A 20,935-nucleotide genomic window follows, 5' to 3' on the forward strand; every position below is an offset into this window, starting at 1 on the left:
GATTTTGACGTAAAATAGCCGTCATTTCCTTCCCGTTGGAGATATTTCGACGTTTAAGCGCTCGTTTCACTCCGTTTTGCACTGCAAATGTAATGCACTACCGTTTAAGCGTCGAAACAAGCAAAATAGCTCGCAAACCGCGATGATTTCGTTTATTTTGACAAAAAATAGCCGTCATTTCCTTCCCGTTTTAGATATTTCGACGTTTGAGCGCTCGTTGAACTCCATTTGACAGTGCTAATGCAATGCACAGCCACTTAAGCGTCGAAACAAGCAAAATATCTCGCTAATCGCGAAGATTTCGTCGATTTTGACGAAAAATAGCCGTCATTTCCTTCGCGTTGGAGATATTTCGACGTTTAAGCGCTCGTTGAACTCCATTTCACTGTGCTAATGCAATGCACAACCATTTAAGCGTCGAAACAAGCAAAATATCTCCCTAATCGCGAAGCTTTCTTCGATTTTGACGAAAAATAGCCGTCATTTCCTTCCCGTTGGAGATATTTCGACGTTTAAGCACTCGTTGAACTCCATTTCACAGTGCTAATGCAATGCACAACCATTTAAGCGTCGAAACAATCAAAATATCTCGCAAATCGCGAAGATTTCATTTATTTTGACGAAAAATAGCCGTCATTTCCTTCCCGTTGGAGATATTTCGACGTTTAAGCGTTCATTTCACTCCGTTTTACACAGCAAATGTAATGCACTACCATTTAAGCGTCGAAACAAGCAAAATATCTCGGTAATCGCGAAGATTTCGTCGACTTTGACGAAAAATAGCCGTCATTTCCTTCCCGTTGAAGATATTTCGACGTTTAAGCGCTCGTTGAACTCCATTTCACAGTGCTAATGCAATGCACAACCATTTAAGCGTCGAAACAAGCAAAATATCTTGCAAATCGCGAAGATTTCGTTTATTTTGATGAAAAATAGCCGTCATTTCCTTCCCGTTGGAGATATTTCGACGTTTAAGCGCTCGTTGAACTCCATTTCGCAGTGCTAATGCAATGCACAATCATTTAAGCGTCGAAACAAGCAAATTATCTCGCAAATCGCGAAGATTTCGTTTATTTGGACGAAAAATAGCCGTCATTTCCTTCCCGTTGGAGATATTTCGACGTTTAAGCGTTCATTTCACTCCGTTTTACACAGAAAATGTAATGCACTACCGTTTAAGCCTCGAAACAAGCAAAATAGCTCGCAAACCGCGATGATTTCGTCGATTCTGACGTAAAATAGCCGTCATTTCCTTCCCGTTGGAGATATTTCGACGTTTAAGCGCTCCTTTCACTCCGTTTTACACTGCAAATGTAATGCACTACCGTTCAAGCGTGGAAGCAAGCAAAATAGCTCGCAGATCGTGATGATTTAGTAGATTTTGACGAAAAATAGCCGCCATTTCCTTCCCGTTGGAGATATTTCGAAGTTTGAGAGCTCATTTCACTCCGTTTTACAGTACAAATGTAATGCACTACCGTTTAAGCGTCCAACAAGCAAACTAGCTCGCAAATCGCGATGATTTCGTCGATTTTGACGAAAAATAGCCGTCATTTCCTTCCCGTTGGAGATATTTCGACGTTTAAGCGCTCATTTCACTTCGTTTTACACTGCAAATGTAATGCACTACCGTTTAAGCTTGGAATCAAGCAAAATTGCTCGCAAGCCGCGATGATTTCGTCGATTTTGACGAAAAATAGCCGCCATTTCCTTCCCGTTGGAGATTGTTACGTGTTAATTTGTTTGTTTAAATCGATCAAATCTTAAGTTTAAATTTTACTGAAAATTTTTTTTTATAGTTTGAATTTGTATTTAATCTGAAGGGAAATAATTTGAAATGATATTTCTGTGTATTTAATACTGATTTAGATTTCAAATTAATACGGTAGTTGCTGCCACCAGAAATAGTCTGAGGACTATTTCAAAATATTTTACTTTTATTATTTTCTTTTACGTTTAATGGGTAGCGTTAACTGACGCTTAATGCAACTGGTAAATGAATTTCACTTTTCGGCTAACCTGCTATGCGCAGGGATACTAGCATGGGAGAGGATTAAAGCTGGGTACAATGAATATTTTTCCTCGTTGAACGGATTTTTATTTCGACGTAGAATTGCTTAGGTTATTGTATGTATATTTTATTAGCTGGATATTTATATTTTAGCGTTGCTGGATTGGATAGGAACGTAAGATTTTTCGTTGTTTTATATAAATTTATTTTTACGTTTGACTTCTTCTTCTCTTTTAGTTTCGCTGTAGTAGTTTGCCGTTAGAACCGAAACTCAATTCATTTACTACGATGGATTCTGTTACCACGATTTTCTTGCCTTTTGAGTTTAATAATCGAGGATGATTCTAACGATCCTCTCTGCGTGGAACTCGTGTGATTTCGCAAGCCTTGCCCAAAGACGGGTAATATTTTACCAACAGTGGGAGGAGGAATGCGAAGATCAGCGGATGTTTCAGTAGCTGAATACACCGTTCGCACAAGCCGACACAGCGGACAACTCCTTTGTTTAAAGTTTAAACAATGATTCTATCTTCAAAACCGTTCACGAAAATAAAACGAGATCAATGACAAGAAGTTCTAATTCAATTCTCGAGGGCAACGAGATTATCAGAGAAGAAGGAAATTTTCAAAATTAATTTTCTTACCTTGAGGAGTAGGTGCTGTCTGGTGCCATTACCTCAGCCGCTCCGGTGGTCGTCGTAGTTTTTGTTGGGTTTATTATTTGAACTCGAATATAGTTTATTATCAACTCTTACTTTATTTATCTATTTTAATACAGACTGAGCAATTTACTAACTGGATTAATACCGCAATTACAATGCGCGTTTGTGTCTAAACGATGAAATGAGGACTTCAAAGATAAAATTTTCTTTTTACTTAGTCGCGACTCTCTTTTCTTTACCGAAAAACTAAAGACCCCGAAACGCAAAATACAATACAAAATTTCTAAACGCAGTGATGAACGCAAAGAATAATGAGCCGTAATAACAAACGATCGCAAGAATTATGAACAAACTAATGAACGCTGCGCTATGTTGCTACGCTTATTTATAATGCCATCCCCCACGGGGTGGTGGTCCGCTGGGGGTACGCTTCCGTGGGAATGGGGATGTTGCAGTTTGGGCTTCTTGGAATCGTACGTGACAAAATGTAAATTCCGTATTTCGACTTAGTTTCTATCAGTCCTGTGTTTCTGCTGAGCTAGCGTCTAGGAGATTTGAAGCATTCCACGCTGATCTAGTCCGTTCCGCGAGAAACTTCCACGTGCTGTACCGTGGGAATTACCGGTGTTTCTTCGGCGCGTGGAAGGGCTGGTGGCTGCAGCATCATTATCATTTCAATGTTTGCTCGGGCAACACGCGCAACTCCGCTGCTCTCCCACAACAAGGACCTCCTTCGTTGAGTTATTTTTCGTAAGTTTGGATATTCCCATATTATGGTTGTTTTGTGATCTTAATGTTTTTTCCCTTTTTGTTGTTCCCCTGGGCTTCGGTGATCGACGTTCGGACAATGTTTGCGGAGGCATTTCCATCAGAGATTCCTTTCCAGACTTCCCTGGTACGTATTTAGTCTTGTTTTTAGTCTGCTTGATTCGTTCTGTTTCGTTTTATTTAGAATATACCGTGTTGTTCTCAGCCCAAGCGAAAGAGGGATTCCGAAGAACCCATGGGCGACTCGGGAGGATCCATCAAACGCATGCGGCCCTGTGATAAACCACGAGTATCAGAGTGGTTGGAGGAACTATTCAACATTGGTGCCGAGGCCGTGTCGAAATTCGGCTTTGACGATTCGGTTACTTTCGACGAGAATTTCTTCGATGCAGAGACCGTCGTATTGGAGAGGGAACCCCCTCTGGTTGAAATCGTTGATACCGATCGTTGCGTGAAAGTTCGTTTTGCGAATGAAATTCCCGAAGAGGTTTTGGAGGCACATCTTCGTCACCATGCTTCTGGGAGAAAGGGAATTTCCCCTGTATGCGTGTATGTATTGGTGTATGCGTGAGTTCAGCGAACTTTATCCCGGAGCTCCTTGCTTCGATTTTGATTTAGTGTAGCTGCTTCAATTTCGTTGGTTCGCTGTTTGATGTTCCATATTATTATTAATTTTTTGGTATATTTTGTTTTGTGTTCAATATATATATATATTTTAAATGTGATAGTGTTAGGTTATCTATTTTACGTTTGTTATTATTTTTTTTTAATTTTATATTGCCCCCTTTTTAATTAATTATATATATATATATTTTTACATTTGTAGTTGCGCATAAAATTTATTAAAGAAAAGTGTTAACAATGTGTTTTCTTGATTTGTTTCTCGCGCCTGACTACCATTAATCCCTAATATTCCTGTCGCCATGACGCGTGTAAATCCAACATAGCCGCTCATAAATGTAATCAGTAAAGTTTTTAGTGACGGGTCTTTAGTTTTGTTTGATATCGAAGTAATTTTTCGTCTGTCGCTCGTTTTTCCTTATTCTACCGCAATTAGAACATTTATTTATTAATATTGTTTTAAAGTGACAATAGTATAACTCGTGTGAATATACGTATATATATACATGTTTATGTTGTGTGTCACTTCAGTATGGCTAATGTTTTGTGATTCTTCGATTGCGTTATTTATTGTTTCGAGTAGTTTATTTTATAGAGTATTCGATAATATAAAACATATGCACTCACACACACACATATATATATATATATATATATATATATATATATATATATATATATACGTATTTATATGCATAACTCTCTTGCCCATATAGTGTTCATACGAAATGAAATGTTAATTATTTATTTTATATTAATTTCTCTTAATAAGATAGAACACGTACACGCACACGTATATATGTATATATTTCTGGCAAAGTGATTTTCATTCAGATTCTTTAGTGATATAGTGTTGTGTATTTGAGGTTATGTGTCAATCATTTGATTTCATATATACATATATATCTTGTATTGTGACAACATAGTATTGAAGGTTTTGTTTCTAGATTATTGTGCGTTTAATGTGTGTTTACATATTTGTGTTTGATGATAGAATTTCTGTATGCAATTCCTCAAGTTGTTGCGGTGTTAATTATTTTGAGCGTTTGGGCTATCGACAGGTTGTCGCTTAGTCCCAAGTGTTGCGTTGTGTGTTCTATTTCTTTTGTAGATTATTAATAGTAGTTCTGGTTTAGAAAAATAGATTATTTATATGTTTATATAGAGACATGCATGTTTCATAGTGTAATTCTTATTTTATAATGCTTTACCGGCATGTAGGCTAGTTTTAAGTATGTATCTTAGATTGTAGAATGCACATAGATTAGTAGTAGTTTAGAATATAGATTTTTATATGTTTGTATAGAGACATGCATGTTTCGTAGCGTAGTTCTTATTTTATAACTCTTTACCGGAACGTAGGCTAGTTTTAAGTATGTATCTTAGATTGTCGATTTGAATCAATAATGTAGAAAGAGCACACATTAATAGTAGTTTAGTTTAGAATATGATTTGTATATTTATATATAGACATGCATGTTTCGTAATGTAGTTCTTATTTTGTAATTCTTTACCGGAACGTAGGCTAGTTTTAAGTATGTATCTTAGATTGTCGATTTGAATCAATAATGTAGAAAGAGCATACATTAATAGTAGTTTAGTTTAGAATATGATTTGTATATTTATATATAGACATGCATGTTTCGTAATGTAGTTCTTATTTTATAATTCTTTACCGGAACGTAGGCTAGTTTTAAGTATGTATCTTAGATTGTCGATTTGAATCAATAATGTAGAAAGAGCATACATTAATAATAGTTTAGTTTAGAATATGATTTGTATATTTATATATAGACATGCATGTTTCGTAATGTAGTTCTTATTTTATAATTCTTTACCGCAACGTAGGCTAGTTTTAAGTATGTATCTGTTTAATAGAATGCGCACACATATATATATGTTTCTGACAATGTAACTTTTATTTCTTTAATAATACAATATTGTATGTTTTATGTATTCGTTAGACTATTAGTTTTTGACTTCATATATACTTATATTTCATAAATTGATAATATTGTATTTATTGCATAGTATTATAAGCGCTAACTCTAATATTTACTAATTTATTACATGCCTAGCATATATGTTTATACTTATATGTAACTCTCCAAGTTGATTGATTAAAATATATTTATATATACTCGTATTTCTGGCGTTTCAATTATTTCCCCTTTTGTAGTTATTCTTATTTCCTGATTTATTTGTTTGGTTCGTAACTCGTTCAATCCGTTAGCTGGTTTTATTTATTTTATTTTATTTTATACTGATTGGATTTATTAGTCGCCCTCGTTTCGTTAATCCTTCCTTTAGTTTCGTAGCCCCGTGTGTTCGTTTGTGCATTCAAATCCTTATTCGCGCGTTTTGCATAGAATAGTTTTCTTGTTCTTGTTACGGCGCGTGCGGAGCGTGGGACGTGACACCCCCGCCCTTGGAGTTCAAATTTCCAAAGAAAATTTGACTGATGGTGTCTCTGAGTTCGCTCAAGGCGGACGTAGATGGCGTTGGTTGTTGAGTGACTACCGGTGTTATCGATATCCCTTGAGGTTGTGCTGCTTGATCATCGATATTTCGTTTTGCTTTGAGGTATAGTAGCAGGTGGGTGACTGAGCCGCATATTGCTCCTAACAGGACGATTCCACATCCGTAAGTTTCACGTAACTGGTATCCGTGTATGGCTATGTCTATTATCGTCTTGATTAGTTTAAATATTACAAGTATTCCAAATATTGCTGCACTGACAGTTCCAAATTCCATAAAACCAGTCCATAAGCTTGATACGGTATTTTTTGCTATTGTCGTTAATGTGTTTTCGTCCATCATTCCCAGGATGTTTATTGTTCCAGGGACGATTGTTTTTCCTGTTGCTCCTCTGGCCAATGTATTCAAGACTGCAGATTTTTCTGCCGGGAACATGACGTGGTCCCGTAGTGCATCGAGATCCTTTTGGGTATATATTCCGCTCGTGGCCAACGACGATGGTGCTGAATATTGCCACGTTTGACGTACGTCCGGGCGGAGTTCCTGTAGTGCAATTGTTTCCATGGGTTTTGGTACGAATTTGTGCCAGAGTCCGTCGATATTGTATAGCGTAGGTAGTACCGCGCTACATTCTCGGTGGTTTCCGTGTTGCGTTAGGATGTGTGTCTTTGGCGTTAAAAATGCGGTGCGATTCCCTTGCCAAACGGGTAGCTCCGAGTAGCATTCTGTTGTATGTCGTACTTTTACTTGTACCGGAATGCATTTGACTATGTGGACTGCTTCTCCTGCGATCAGGGCCATGTGTCCTGGGGCTTTGGTTATGGTATATGCAAATTCATCCGGCAGTAAGATTGCTAAGCTTAAAGCATTCTCTATTAGTTTCTTCTGCGTGGTACATCTTTGTGTCAATATATCATGATACAATGTTGTCATTTGTCGTTTAATATGTTTCTCTACGTAAATGAATTTTGAGTTGACGTATGCGAATATGTCCAAGTTTTCGACTGCTGTCTTTCTTTTGGAGATAAACGTATTTCCTCTTGTTGTTTCTAACAGGAACAATTTGGGGTGTTCGGTGGATAGTAGGGTATATCCACACAGTGGCTGTTCTCCGGTTTTAGTCAGTGCAAATGTTACTTCTTGCGTTGTTAGTGCGTAAATTGGTTGTACTGATTCTCTGTTGGCTTTTATTTCCTGGATTTTTGTAGCAATTCCTTCATATAGCACATCGTACTGATCAAATTTGCATGGTGAGGGTGGTTGTGGTTGCCAATAAGTGTATCCGTCTTCAGCGTCTAGACAGTTCCCTTCGCTAAAGGTACATACCGTTCCTGATTTCAGTAGAATTTTGTTTGCCTCGATCCGTACTGGCACAACTGCTGATTTTAAACTTATCCTTACTGTTGCTTGCACGACGACCTTTTCCCAGCTTCCGTATGGGTCTACATACTGTGTTCCCTGGCAGCTGCCGTCGTCTGTTAGCTTGCCGGCTAGGACAAGCGACCTTGTTTCTGTTGCATTATCCTTTAGGCCAACTATAAGGTTTTGTGGTCCGAGCGAAAACGTGCCGTCTTGGTGCATCCTTGCACATTGTTGGGCGGTTGTTTCATGGAGGTATTCTGCGAATCCGTTATGCATTGCCTTACGTTGGTAAATTCAAATTCTGAGAGTTGAAGTAGTTGTATATAAATATCTTGCGTTTCAGTCATTGTAGGCTGTATGCTGCAGTCCCCGATGGAGTTTAAAGAGATAGTGGTGATGTTGAGGTGGTTGCCATTGCAGTCATATCCTACCAAGCCGTATGTTATTTTGATGAGGGTGAGTACGATGACTAGGCGATTCATCTTCCTATTAACAATTTATTAAATTGTTTCTTACTCTCGAGTTTATTAGAAATAAGAATAACCTTTTATTATTATTAATATATATATATATAAGAAAAATTTTATATTTATATGTTTTTTCTTTTTCCTTTTTTTTTTGTTATTGTTATAACCTTGTTTTATTTTAGGTTTTATGTACTTGTTATTAGTGAAAATAAATACCATGAATGCTACCTGGGTTATAATTATATACATATTGGTAAGTAATATAGATGAGATTTGTTTTATCGTTATAAATATATAAGTATATATTATCTATAGGAATAAATATTACAATTATGGCTTGTCTTTGAATATATATATGTCGGAGATGAAAGAACACCGGAGCCTTTGGAATTTTGGATAATCCCGCAACATTGTAACCTAGAATCTACTATAGCTGTAATTGAACAATTGTAGTTATTCAATCCGATTGTAATTGTTCGAGAATTGTGATAATGAGCTTGGGCTCGAGGCGACAGTCATTCGCCGAACGTAGCCGCGGTCACGGGATGAACGCTTTGTCTAACAGAGGCATGGAATAATTCTATAGCTCTCCTTAAAAAGGAAATAGTTGTAACACTCGACAGTAAACATTCCAACGGTCTCTGTCCCATAGCTCGCCACACGCAGACCCTATTCTTCGAGTAAGATGATTGCCAGATGGCGATGCGTCTCCGCAGTACATGTTCGGCTAGCTCGAGGGCCCGTTATAAATCTTAAGGTTTAGTTAACTAAAGTCCTTCAAACAGACAAACAGTCTTTGTCCCAACTACGGGAAGATAGGGGAGACATATTTTTCAACGAGCGGCGTCTCCCACTAGCAACTTTCCCTCGAGGGCGGCTAGCATCTTTTTCTAACCACCGATATGGAGATTGACCAATTAGCAGCAACGCCAATTTCCCTTACTTTCTGAACGAAGGCTTTTCTCGACCAATCCGATGATCTCGTGTCCTTAGACACACCCCATTATAGTTTTCCTCTGTGGCATGATCGGGACGGGAAAGACATTCTTTCTCGCGATCTCATTGATGAAAGGAGTAACTCTTTACAACCAGTGAATATTACGCGTCCGACTTAGATTTTGTGAGTACGTTCATCTATCATCCCGTCGACCGCGGATTCGTTATTGAACCTAGGATCATTGTCATTAGTTTCTTGAGCACCTAACTACCGTGGTTACTTGTCCGGTTCTATAATAATCGTATTTGCACTAGTCAATGTCTTCTCCATTGCATAACGACAACGTGTAACCCAAACGAAGATTCCGCCCCTAACCCTAATTCTAATGTAAACCCGACATATATATATGTGCGTGTAATGGTAAATATGACGACTTATTTTACGAGTCACTTGGATTATCAATAGATATCGCCTACTTTACAACATGCGTGTTTTTATATATTGGTAAACATTAAGTGAAAGTTATATGCATAATTATAAATGTCATTTGTTTACAGGTGGATAGCATCAGTATTTGGTCTTGTGCGTAGCATACAAGTCCTTTATAGTTCTACGGCGCGGATTGCTATTCCTTGAACTAAAAAGTTTCTTTCAAGGTGAGTTAAATTAATGTAAACGATCATGCATTGGAGGCATGATATAGCGGGTTGCAGGTCCGCTAGGTTTATATCACACATACGACAGTATGATATTCGTGTTCTTGCAGATACTCCGCATATGAAATGAGTGGGTGGGTCGTCACATAGGTCCTGGTCGTCTGGATCTAAGTTATCGAAACAGTCTTGACAAAGATGACCGTTATCTAAATGATAGACGGAACGTATCAACCGTACACAGAGGCAAGACTGAACATCCTCCGTCGCTTCCAGATCGAATGCGGGTACGAGCCCGTCTGAGTCCTCTATGTTAGGGTTGATGAACTCGCCACCTGTTCTGTACATACATACAAAAACAGTTAATATATATGTCGGCTCAGGATTCGAATTTTGGGCGCGCGACGACTCTTCATGTGGACTAGCCATCGTTTTACAAAGCCGAGATTTTATTTACACGTATATACAGGTCTATCACTAAGCTTAACAAATAATAAGTACAACTAATAATAAGTCTAACAAACACTAAGCCTAATGAATAATACGATCTACGAATAATTAAATTAAATAATACTATTAGCAATGTTTGAGTTCAAACGAATCCACGGTCACCGGGATAACTCCTTACTAAGCGAAACTAACTTAGACGCAAATGCGATCGTCGAAAACGCTCGATGTATCACTCTCCAAGGCAATCGCAAGAATGCCAGCCTCGTGGAGATTTTTCTCCCTGTACGATTGCATTTTGTTTTCTATGCCCATTTGGAAGCATCGAGAAGGTTCCAAACGCCGTTGCTAGGCACACTCGTTGGAAGCATCGAGAGAGTTCCAAACGTCGTTGCTAGGCAGTTTCTGCCTGGAGTTTTGGTTAGTAAATACAATGTATGTCCCATTGCATCGGCACCTCCGAGGCAACATCACACGTGGCTCGGCCCGCTCTCGAGGCCGCATGCCGCCACAACCACACTTCTCGGAAAACACATACAACCACTCCAGACCTCCGTTAGATAAAACATCCATCCCGTGACCGTGGCTACGTTCAGCGACCGATTGTCACCTCGAACCCAATCTCGCTTATTACAAATCTTAAACAATTACAACTATAATAAAATCTAGGCTAAGGTACTAGAGGATGTTCCTAAAATTTCCAAGGAAGGGCTTCGGCTTTCCTTTCATCTCCGACATATATATTTTATAATTTTTTATAAGTTTTGTTCGGACCTATCCCTTTGTACAAATACTGTATCCCTGTATGTGGTATAATATATAATATGTTATGGTTATGTTAGTTGTTGTTTATTATATATGTTTTCCTTATCTCTCTTTTTTTCTTTTTTTTTTATTATATTTTTTTTTGTACCTAGCATTGCTATTGCAATGCTGTATTACATTGTACTGGCTATTATTTGTGTTGGGGTGCGCGCGACGAATTTTCAATATGGTCGCTTGCGTGTATCGTTTGTTTAATGTCAACAGTTGCGTGTTGTTGAAATAGTTAATTTATTAATCATTATAATTTATTTTGTAGTGTTTCTGTAATATTGTTTGTGTTTCATGATATTGTGTGTGTCAATACCGTGTGCTACCTTAATGCGATAGCATGGTTTGCGTTGTTTTCGAATTTCGATAGTCATTGTTTTGATTATACGTGACTCGCATTTATATAAATCTCGTTTAATTTAGTTAATGTTTTTTTTTCTTTTTTTTGTGTGTATTGCGTTACCAGATATTTTGTGTAACGTAACTTTATTCCTTTGCACCGAGTTCAGTCATGTTGTTAATATTTAGTTAGTCTATCTTGATTAATTTCTAACCTATTCCTGTGTTTATTAACCTTTCTTATTTTCCCTATTAATTTATTATTGCATGTACTTGCTATTTGCTATTATTTTGTGTATGATATGAGTTAGTTCCCTTATTAGTGATTAAAATCTACTTGTTAGATTAATATTGTCTGTAATTCTTCAGATTCTACTTTTTCGATGCTGCATCACTTACCTAGATCATTCCCACAACATCATCTGATTCTTCGATATGCCTTGGATACCTACTACGGTTGTCTTCAATCGTCTTATATCTGTGGCCATAAAGGTACTGTTTAGTTTATTTAGTTTAATATGTGTATAATGCATTGTGTGTGCGACCGTTATTGTGTATTACAAAATCCGCTTCTACATGTTAGATATAATTATATAACAATACTACATAGATTAATACATAATAAGATATCCCTTTACTTTCAATTAATCTATCTTAATTATTTTCTAACTACTTTCTATACTTTATCAACTATTTTATTTCTTCTTGTTAATCTGCGAAATTCATGCATGTACGCTTCCTTGTATGGTGATTAATTGTTCATGAGGTAAGTTGCACTTTCACTGTTTTAATCGTTCGTTGAACTAACACGTTTCACATTCAAACAGTAATCGGAGCACTTGTAATAAACTTCTTTTCCTTTTCAGGGTTCCGCTATCTGTGTTGTTCGATGAACAGTGGCATGCTTCCACAGTATTGTTATGACATTTAGTACTGTTGTAACTTGCATTAAGGCAGTTGAAGTTAATTTGTTCATTTATTCTTCAGCTGGCTGTTGTACATGGCGTTCCGCAAACAGGGAGCCATAACCTATTTTGCACGTAAACCTTCTTGTATTATGATCACTTGTTCACAAGGTAATTTTCACTTCCACTCTTTTAATTATTTATTGAATCAGCACGTTGTATATTCAAACAATAATTGGAGTACACCTGATAATTTTCTTTTTTTTTTCTTTTAGGTTTTCGCTATCTGTATTATTCGATGGACAGTGTCACACTTCCTTTTGATTTATTCACAATATAGTTATAACACTTAGTAACCTTGCATTTTGCACTGAGACAATTGAGACCAATTTATTCACTTATTTTAGGTCGCTGTCATACGTTATGTTCCACGAACAACGATCCATAACCAATACTTGCACGTACACTTCCTTATTTGTTGATCACTTGTTCTCAAGGTAACTTTCACTTTCACTCTTTTAATTATTTGTTGAATCAACACGTTTTATATTCAAACAATAATTAGAGTACACATAATAATTTTTCCTTTTCTTTTAGGTGTTCGATATCTGTATCGACGAACAGCACTACAACATACACTACTGCACTACGTTGCCCACTGAAATCACTTTATTCATTGCTTATTTCGGTTATGCGCTAGTTTTAGCTTGTTTAAGTGCACCGTTCGCGGAATCCCTTTTACTTCAATCTTGACGTTTTGATTCTGCAAGATTTCTAGCACTTTATATGGTCCAGTATATTGATCGGAGAATTTTCGCTTGCTGGGTTCTTTTAGTAAATATACCGAATCTCCTATTTTAAAATCCTGGGGGTTGATTCGTCGGTCGTAATATTCCTTTGATCTTAGTTTGAATTTTATCAAATTTTCTCTTGCCATTCGTTGTACGGTGTTAATTTTATCGAACAGGTCTTCGAGATATTCTGCGTATGTTGGTTCCATGTTCTCTTCGATTATTACTTCACCAGTAGGTTCTCTGGCTAGATGTCCAAAAACTAATTCGTGCGGGGAGAATTTCGTTTCTTCGTGTACAGAGGTATTATAGGAAAACATAGCTAATTCTACCCATTCGTCCCAATTTCTGGAATTTTCAATGTATAATTTGAGATATTCAATCAGTACGTGGTGAGATCTTTCAATTGAACCGTTACTTTGTGGATGATATGCCGTCGTGGTATATTGTTTGATGCGGAATCTCTTTGCTACTTTCTTCATTAGTGAGGATGTAAAGTTCGTTCCTTGATCAGTGAGAATAGCTCTCGGTGATCCGAAACGACAAATAAATCGCTTTACAAAAGCGTCCGCTATCTCGGCTGAAGAGATTCCTCCTAGTGGAATCCCGATTGAGTATTTTGTTAATAAATCTTGGATGGTTAATATATATTCATTTCCCTTTTGAGTTTTTGGTAATGGACCTACAATATCCATACTAATCTTATCGAACGCTTTACCTGGTGTGTCTGTAAGTACCATTGGTTGTTTTGCTTTTATTCTTGTGAGTTTCTTCAATTGACATTCCTTACATGTTCTTACGTAATCTTGAATTTCCTTTTTCATATTTTCCCAATAGTAGTGTTGTCGTATTCTTTGATAAGTTTTTGTAATTCCTTTGTGTCCTGCTACGCTTGATTCATGTTTTTCTCGTATTATGTTGTTCCGCGCTTCCACAGGTGGAGTAATTACTTCTCCAGTGCAAATGGTGATGGATAAGGTTTTTTCCATAAATATTTCCTTTAATTTTCTGATTGTATATCGCCAGGGTATTTCCTCCAAGTTTCCTTTGCTAATGCTAAACGAAGTTAACTGTTTTTCATTTACTACGTCTAACAGAGATCTTAGCGAGTTTAATAAATTTTCTGGTGTTATTGGAATATTTCTATTTTCCTTTATCGGTAGGGATACAATGTATTTTCCAGAATCGTAATTCAATCTTGCTTTTTCTAACATTAAATCTTCATAACGAGGCAATTTTCCCGTTTCCTTCATTTCTAAGGCTCCTTTATCTATCGGTTTGCCGTGTATATCTATAAATACTACCTTATGGTCATTTACTCTCGCAATTGAGTCTCGGGTTTCTGAAATTTTTAGTTCCGCAATTATCGTAGGTCTCGTGTCCTTTTCTTGTTGTTGAATTAGTTCTGGAATTACAGTGGAGGTCTCTTTTTCGCTTGTTGTATCCGTGTCTTCCTTTTCTCGATTGGTTATTTCTCTGTCTGTACTTACATCAATTTCTGTTAGTGCTTGGTCTAAATAGTTTATGGGAGTTTCTCCTATTGTAAAATGTTTTCGGGTAAAACCCTTTCCTTGATTTTTAGAATCGCTGGATTGAGGCAAGACGTGTGGTTTAGCTTCGAATATGGGAGAATCTTCGGTTGACGTATCCAGTTTAAATCTTTTTGAGACATGCGTGTCCTTTTCTCGTTGTGGAGTTAGCTCTGGAATTACGGCGGAGGGTTCTTCTTCTTCGCCTGTTGTGTCCATGCGCCTTTTTCCTTGATCAGTTATTTCTCTATTTGTGTTTACATCGAGTTCGGTTAGTGCTTCGTCAAAATATTTTACGGGTGTTTCTTCCAGTGTAAGATGCTTTCGAGTAGAAATTTTTTCTTGTTTTGTAAGATCAGTGGATTGAGGTAAGACGCGTGGTTTGGCTTCGAATACGGGAGAGTCTTCCGTTGACGTGTCTATTTCGAATCTTTTTGGGACAGGATAGCGAATCGGTGAGACTTCCTCTTTCTTTCTGATTGGCAAACAAACTTCCGGAGGGTTCCTAGATAATGCGTCTGCGTTTGCGTTCGCTCTGCCTTCTTTGTATACAATATCAAATTCAAAGTCCGATAATTTTAATTTCCATTTCCAAATTCTGGAAGTAGGATCTTTGATAGAATGCATCCACACTAAAGGTTTATGATCGGTTACGATAGTAAACTTTCTTCCGTAAAGATACGGTCGGAAGTGCATTGCGCTGTAAACAATTGCCAGACACTCCTTTTCTATGGTAGAGTAGTTTTGTTCGGCGGAATTTAATAGTCTTGAGGCATACGCAATCGGCAAATCCTTTCCAATTGGCCCTTGACTCAGTACACCGCTTATTGCGTATCCTGATGCGTCTGTGGTAAGGTTAAAGGGTTTAGAAGTCTGGATATGGTTTCGTCATTAATGCTGTTTTTAAATTATTGAATGCATCTTCTTGATTTTCCGTCCATTTGAAGGGAGTATCTTTCTTTAATAGTTGTGTCAATGGTTTCGCGACCTTGGAGAAATCGGGTATAAATCTTCTGTAATATCCTGCTAGTCCCAGAAATTGTTTGATATTTTTCGCCTTCTTTGGTCGTGGAAATTTTGATACGGCTTCGACTTTCTTTGGATCGGGTTTCACGCCATCCTCACTAATTATATGTCCCAAATAATTCACCTCATGTCGTAAAAATTCGCACTTATCAGGTTGTAATCGTAATTTAGCTGTCCTCAGTCTTTCCATTAATTTATTAAATTTAATTTCGTGTTCTTGGAGAGACCTGGAATAAATCACTATGTCATCCAGATAGACGAATAGTTCTATTCCTTGCAGACCAGATAATACTGAGTTCATCAAACGTTGAAATGTTGCTGGGGCATTTTTTAATCCAAAGGGCATTCTTTTGAATTGAAAATGTCCGTATGGTGTCGAAAATGCAGTTTTGTGGGCATCTTCCTGTGACATACGGATCTGGTGAAAGCCTGATGCTAAGTCAAACGTGGAAAAATATTTTGCACTTCCTAATTGATCCAATATTTCTGTAATGTTGGGTAGTGGGAAGGCATCGCCGATCGTTTTATCGTTCAATTTTCTATAATCGATAACTAATCTCCAGCGTTTATTTCCTTGCGAATCGGGTTTTTTTGGGCACAATCCATAACGGGGAGTTATATGGAGATATTGATGGTTCCACTACGTCCGTATCTAGTAATTCTTGAATCTGTCGATTTATCTCTTCTCGATGTATTGGTGGATATCGATACTGTTTAGTATTAATTGGTATATTATCCGTTGTAATTATTCTATGTTCCAGAACTTCAGTTGCTTCCAATGTATCTCCTGGAATATGAAATCTATCTTGATTGTTACGAATCAATTTTTTAACATTTTCCTTTTCTTCTTCGTTCAAGTGTTCGAGTCGTAGTAACTCATTTATTTTTTCGTATCTGCTTTCCTTCGATTTTAGAACTGTATTACACGCTGTCCTAGGAAGCGGGGAGGGATTTTCAAATTCCTTAATTACCATCGTCGGTGTTGTAAATTCGTAATCTCTTGAAGTAGTATTTATTACTCTTATGTAGCCTTTTCCTTTATGATTCCTCACAACTGCATTACCAAAATAGATTCCCTTGTTCGGCTCGATTCTTGGAATAAATCCCTCTTTTATCTCTGGATTAGCGATATTAATTGAACACGTTATTGAACTTCGCTTCGGTATAATTATTTTTTCTTTAGTATCGAAGGGAATATAAATATTTCCCCACTTGATATGTTTTTCCTCATAATCTAAACGAGCTTTACAACCTGCAAAAAATTCGGATCCTAGGAATCCGTCTTGATCGATTAGCAATGAATCATCAACTACATGAAAAATAACCGGATGGCCCGCAACCTGTATTACCGTCTGCCCTAGGGAGACCAGGCTCGTTGCCGTAATTCCTCGCACTTCGATTGATTCTTTCTCGTCGATGATGGCTGAATCGGGTAAAGCAGGTTTCTTGATAATATTGATTTCCGATCCAGAGTCTAATAATAAACTCGTCTTAGTTTTTAGATTTGGGGAAACTATTCGTGCAGTTGGGGTTGTTGGAGAATCGTTAAATTTTACTGAAATAATTCGGAGAGGTCGCCTTCCGAATCTGAATTCAACTCTTGATGATTTTCCTTCGCCGGTTGCTTGTGCTTCGCTCTTTCCCTTTTGTCTTGAGATTCTGGATTCTCTGTTTGTGGCCTTGTTTGGTTGTGGGATGACTCCCCCACAGTATTTAGTGGCTGTTCGTTCGATCTTATAGTCGGCATTGCGTTCGCTCCGTCTCTCGTTATGGGTGGTGGAGTCGATCTCGCGTGGGTGGCTGCCCTCGTCCTGTTTGTTGCCGTCGGCGCCGGTCGCCTGATTGCCGCCTGTACTCTTGGGCGATTCGGCGTATCGTTCCCTCGTGGCTCGCCCCATTCTCCCGAAGGACGTGTTTGGTTTCCCGACGGTCTCGAAGCATAGGGTACGATTAATCCGGCGTCTACTCGGGCTTTAAATTTGTAACAGTCCTTCACTAAATGCCCGGATTTTTTACAATAATTACACGTGATATTTTGTCTAGTAGTATTCGGAAAATTTTGCGATGGGGGTACCGATCTTCGATCTTGGCGGTTGTTTCTGATATTGTTGTTAGTGTTCGGAGGACGTGCGTTGTCGCGTCTGTAATAGTTCGAGGGTGTCGGTCGATGGGGTCGTGTTCTATCGGTTATTTGTCTCAATTCGTGTGTTGCTTTAACGGCTTGACGATACGCATCTTCTAAAGTATGATACCCTGCTATTTTTACTCGTACATATACCTCGTTCGGAAGTCCTTTAACGAAAGCTTCTCTCGTTTCCCAATCTATAGTATCTTGGATGTCGGGAGATATGATGCCGTAGTCGCCTCTTTCTCCGTCCATTATTGCCAATCTAAGATTTCTAACGCGATCCATATAATCTAATATGTCTTCCCCGGGTCGTTGAAATATCGTTCCTAATTCTCCTTTATATTCGTTAAGAGATTTCTTTGGGCCGAATAAATCCTTTAATTTGTTTCCGAAATCATTTAAACTCATTAATTCCGTGTCTTCGATGGCGAGGAACGCGTGTCCACGAAGCTTATTTACTAATAATTTTACTAATTGAGGTTCTTGATATCTGGGAATCATATTGTTACGTCGCGTAACACTCTACCTAGCCCAGGCCACACACCGCGGGCAATATGGCAATCAGATGTCACCGGATACTCGCAGCGTATCCTCCATAGTTGCAAGTACCTTCCATAAATCTCATAGATTTCCTAGAGAAGGTCCTTCGAACAAAACAAACATCTGGTTCCGAGGAATTCTAAAGACTATTGTCTACCACGGCTGGACAAGGGAAAGTTGGTTTTTCTCACGTACGCCGCAACTTTCCTGCCACTAACCACTTTCTCTCGAGGGCGGTTCAGACCCTTCGTTTAACCAATTAAAAACGAAGCCTATTCCCTCACTCTCCTAAATAACATCGGCACCAACAAATCCGATGGTCCCGTGCGCTAGACACACCCATCCTTAGATTTCCTCCGAGACAGCATCGTCTCCCAAGACAGTACTGATTTTACATCCTTCGAACGGTCAACATCCTTCCACCGGGTATACACACCCGTAGATCAGTCACTCACTCATCTCGTACATACGCACCAGCGTAACTGCCTTCGTTATAAGTTGTGGAATAAACGGTGAAATATAACTTACTCTACTGTGTCATATTCATTTAACCACCTCTGTTATCTTAACCGAAACAGGGGAACGACTACTTCGCGGCGTCGATTCACCGAATCGTAGCGAGAATTTACGCCTCTCGCTGACGCGTTTTCCTCGCGACCGCGTCTCTCCGCGAACGGTCGTAACACATATTTCGCGCGCGCTCACAAGCTCTTAAAAAGTGGAATACCGATGGTCGATGTCCGTCAAACACTGGCACCGATTCGATCGCGTCTTTTAGCTCAATTGGCTGGGTATGTACACTCGTCTGGACCGTTTCTTGTTGCGTTGTCGGCGGCGATACGGGTGTTTTAGGTTCCTGTTTTGTTTTAAGTTCGAATAAGCCGGTTTGTAATTCGGCGAGTTTTGCACTCACATCGCGAAAGTTCGCATCCCATGCTTTAAGCTTTTCCGACAATGTCAAAACCATTTCTTCGTCCAACGATTCCACTACAGTCGCCATTGTTTCTTAAATATATATTTTATTGACAAGCGTGACAACTTTAATGTTCTATGGAGCGTATCGAACCGTTTAAACCAACTTTAATCCTCCGTGAAGCGGATCCCACCGCTGCCACCAAAATTATATCTAAACTAATCTGTTACGTACTGGTTTATTGAAATCGATCAAATCTAAAGTTAAATTTTACTGAAAAAAAATTTTTTTTTTATAGTTTGGGTTTGAATTTAATCTGAAGGGAAATAAATTGAAATGATATTTCTGTGTATTTAATACTGATTTAGATTTCTAATTAATACGGTAGTTACTGCCACCAGAAATAGTCTAAGGACTATTTCAAAATATTTTACTTTTATTATTTTCTTTTACGTTTAATGGGTAGCGTTAACTGACGCTTAATGCAACTGGTAAATGAATTTCACTTTTCGGCTAACCTGCTATGCGCAGGGATACTAGCACGGGAGAGGATTAAAGCTGGGTACAATAAATATTTTTCCTCGTTGAACGGATTTTTATTTCGACGTAGAATTGCTTAGGTTATTATATATGTCGGAGATGAAAGGAAAGCCGAAGCCCTTCCTTGGAAATTTTGGGAACATCCTCTAGTACCTTAGCCTAGATTTTATTATAGTTGTAATTGTTTAAGATTTGTAATAAGCGAGATTGGGTTCGAGGTGACAATCGGTCGCTGAACGTAGCCACGGTCACGGGATGGATGTTTTATCTAACGGAGGTCTGGAGTGGTTGTATGTGTTTTCCGAGAAATGTGGTTGTGGCGGCATGCGGCCTCGAGAGCGGGCCGAGCCACGTGTGATGTTGCCTCGGAGGTGCCGATGCAATGGGACATACATTGTATTTAGTAACCAAAACTCCAGGCAGAAACTGCCTAGCAACGGCGTTTGGAACTTTCTCGATGCTTCCAACGAGTGTGCCTAGCAACGGCGTTTGGAACCTTCTCGATGCTTCCAAACGGGTATAGAAAACAAAATGCAATCGTACAGGGAGAAAAATCTCCACGAGGCTGGCATTCTTGCGATTGCCTTGGAGAGTGATACATCGAGCGTTTTCGAGGATCGCATTTGCGTCTAAGTTAGTTTCGCTTAGTAAGGAGTTATCCCGGTGACCGTGGATTCGTTTGAACTCAAACATTGCTAATAGTATTATTTAATTTAATTATTCGTAGATCGTATTATTCATTAGGCTTAGTGTTTGTTAGACTTATTATTAGTTGTACTTATTATTTGTTAAGCTTAGTGATAGACCTGTATATACGTGTAAATAAAATCTCGGCTTTGTGAAACGATGGCTAGTCCACATGAAGAGTCGTCGCGCGCCCAAAATTCGAATCGTGATCTGACATATATATGTATATTTTATTAGCTCGAAATATATATTTTAGTGTTGCTGGATTGGATAGGAACGTGAGATTTTTCGTTGCTTTATATAAATTTATGTAGTATC

General features: G+C 38.3%; 3 protein-coding genes across 4 annotated transcripts; 2 read left to right on the forward strand and 1 right to left on the reverse strand.

Moving 5' to 3' along the window:
• The first annotated feature begins 2,462 nt into the window (after positions 1–2,462).
• On the forward strand, positions 2,463–11,242 carry LOC117162238 (uncharacterized). The gene is made up of 7 exons (XM_033344097.2): positions 2,463–3,423; positions 3,497–3,568; positions 3,647–6,705; positions 6,906–7,009; positions 8,246–8,358; positions 9,864–9,962; positions 10,073–11,242. Exons 2-3 carry the CDS (start codon positions 3,521–3,523, stop codon positions 4,010–4,012), a joined length of 414 nt encoding a protein of 137 aa, XP_033199988.1. The 5' UTR covers positions 2,463–3,423; positions 3,497–3,520; the 3' UTR covers positions 4,013–6,705; positions 6,906–7,009; positions 8,246–8,358; positions 9,864–9,962; positions 10,073–11,242.
• Positions 6,451–8,248, reverse strand: LOC143303554 (uncharacterized). Its single transcript, XM_076623963.1, has one exon. It carries the CDS (start codon positions 8,176–8,178, stop codon positions 6,451–6,453), a length of 1,728 nt encoding a protein of 575 aa, XP_076480078.1. The 5' UTR covers positions 8,179–8,248.
• Positions 11,243–11,350: 108 nt separating the features above from the next.
• LOC143303555 (uncharacterized) lies at positions 11,351–19,004 on the forward strand. 2 transcript variants are annotated; one of them, XR_013059970.1, is made up of 6 exons: positions 11,351–11,434; positions 11,928–12,050; positions 12,425–12,470; positions 12,546–12,634; positions 12,739–12,960; positions 13,061–19,004. XR_013059970.1 is itself a non-coding variant. In XM_076623964.1 (6 exons), the coding sequence occupies exons 1-5, from the start codon at positions 11,398–11,400 to the stop codon at positions 12,909–12,911; spliced, it is 336 nt and encodes a 111-aa protein (XP_076480079.1). In that variant the 5' UTR covers positions 11,355–11,397; the 3' UTR covers positions 12,912–12,960; positions 13,061–19,004. The 2 variants fall into 2 exon arrangements, 1 of the variants encoding a protein (XP_076480079.1); XM_076623964.1 differs by having other exon boundaries at positions 11,355–11,434; positions 12,871–12,960.
• The last annotated feature ends 1,931 nt before the right edge of the window (positions 19,005–20,935 follow it).

The sequence above is a fragment of the Bombus vancouverensis genome, chromosome 13 (assembly GCF_051014615.1).
Source record: "Bombus vancouverensis nearcticus chromosome 13, iyBomVanc1_principal, whole genome shotgun sequence".
Classification (NCBI taxonomy): domain Eukaryota; kingdom Metazoa; phylum Arthropoda; class Insecta; order Hymenoptera; family Apidae; genus Bombus; species Bombus vancouverensis.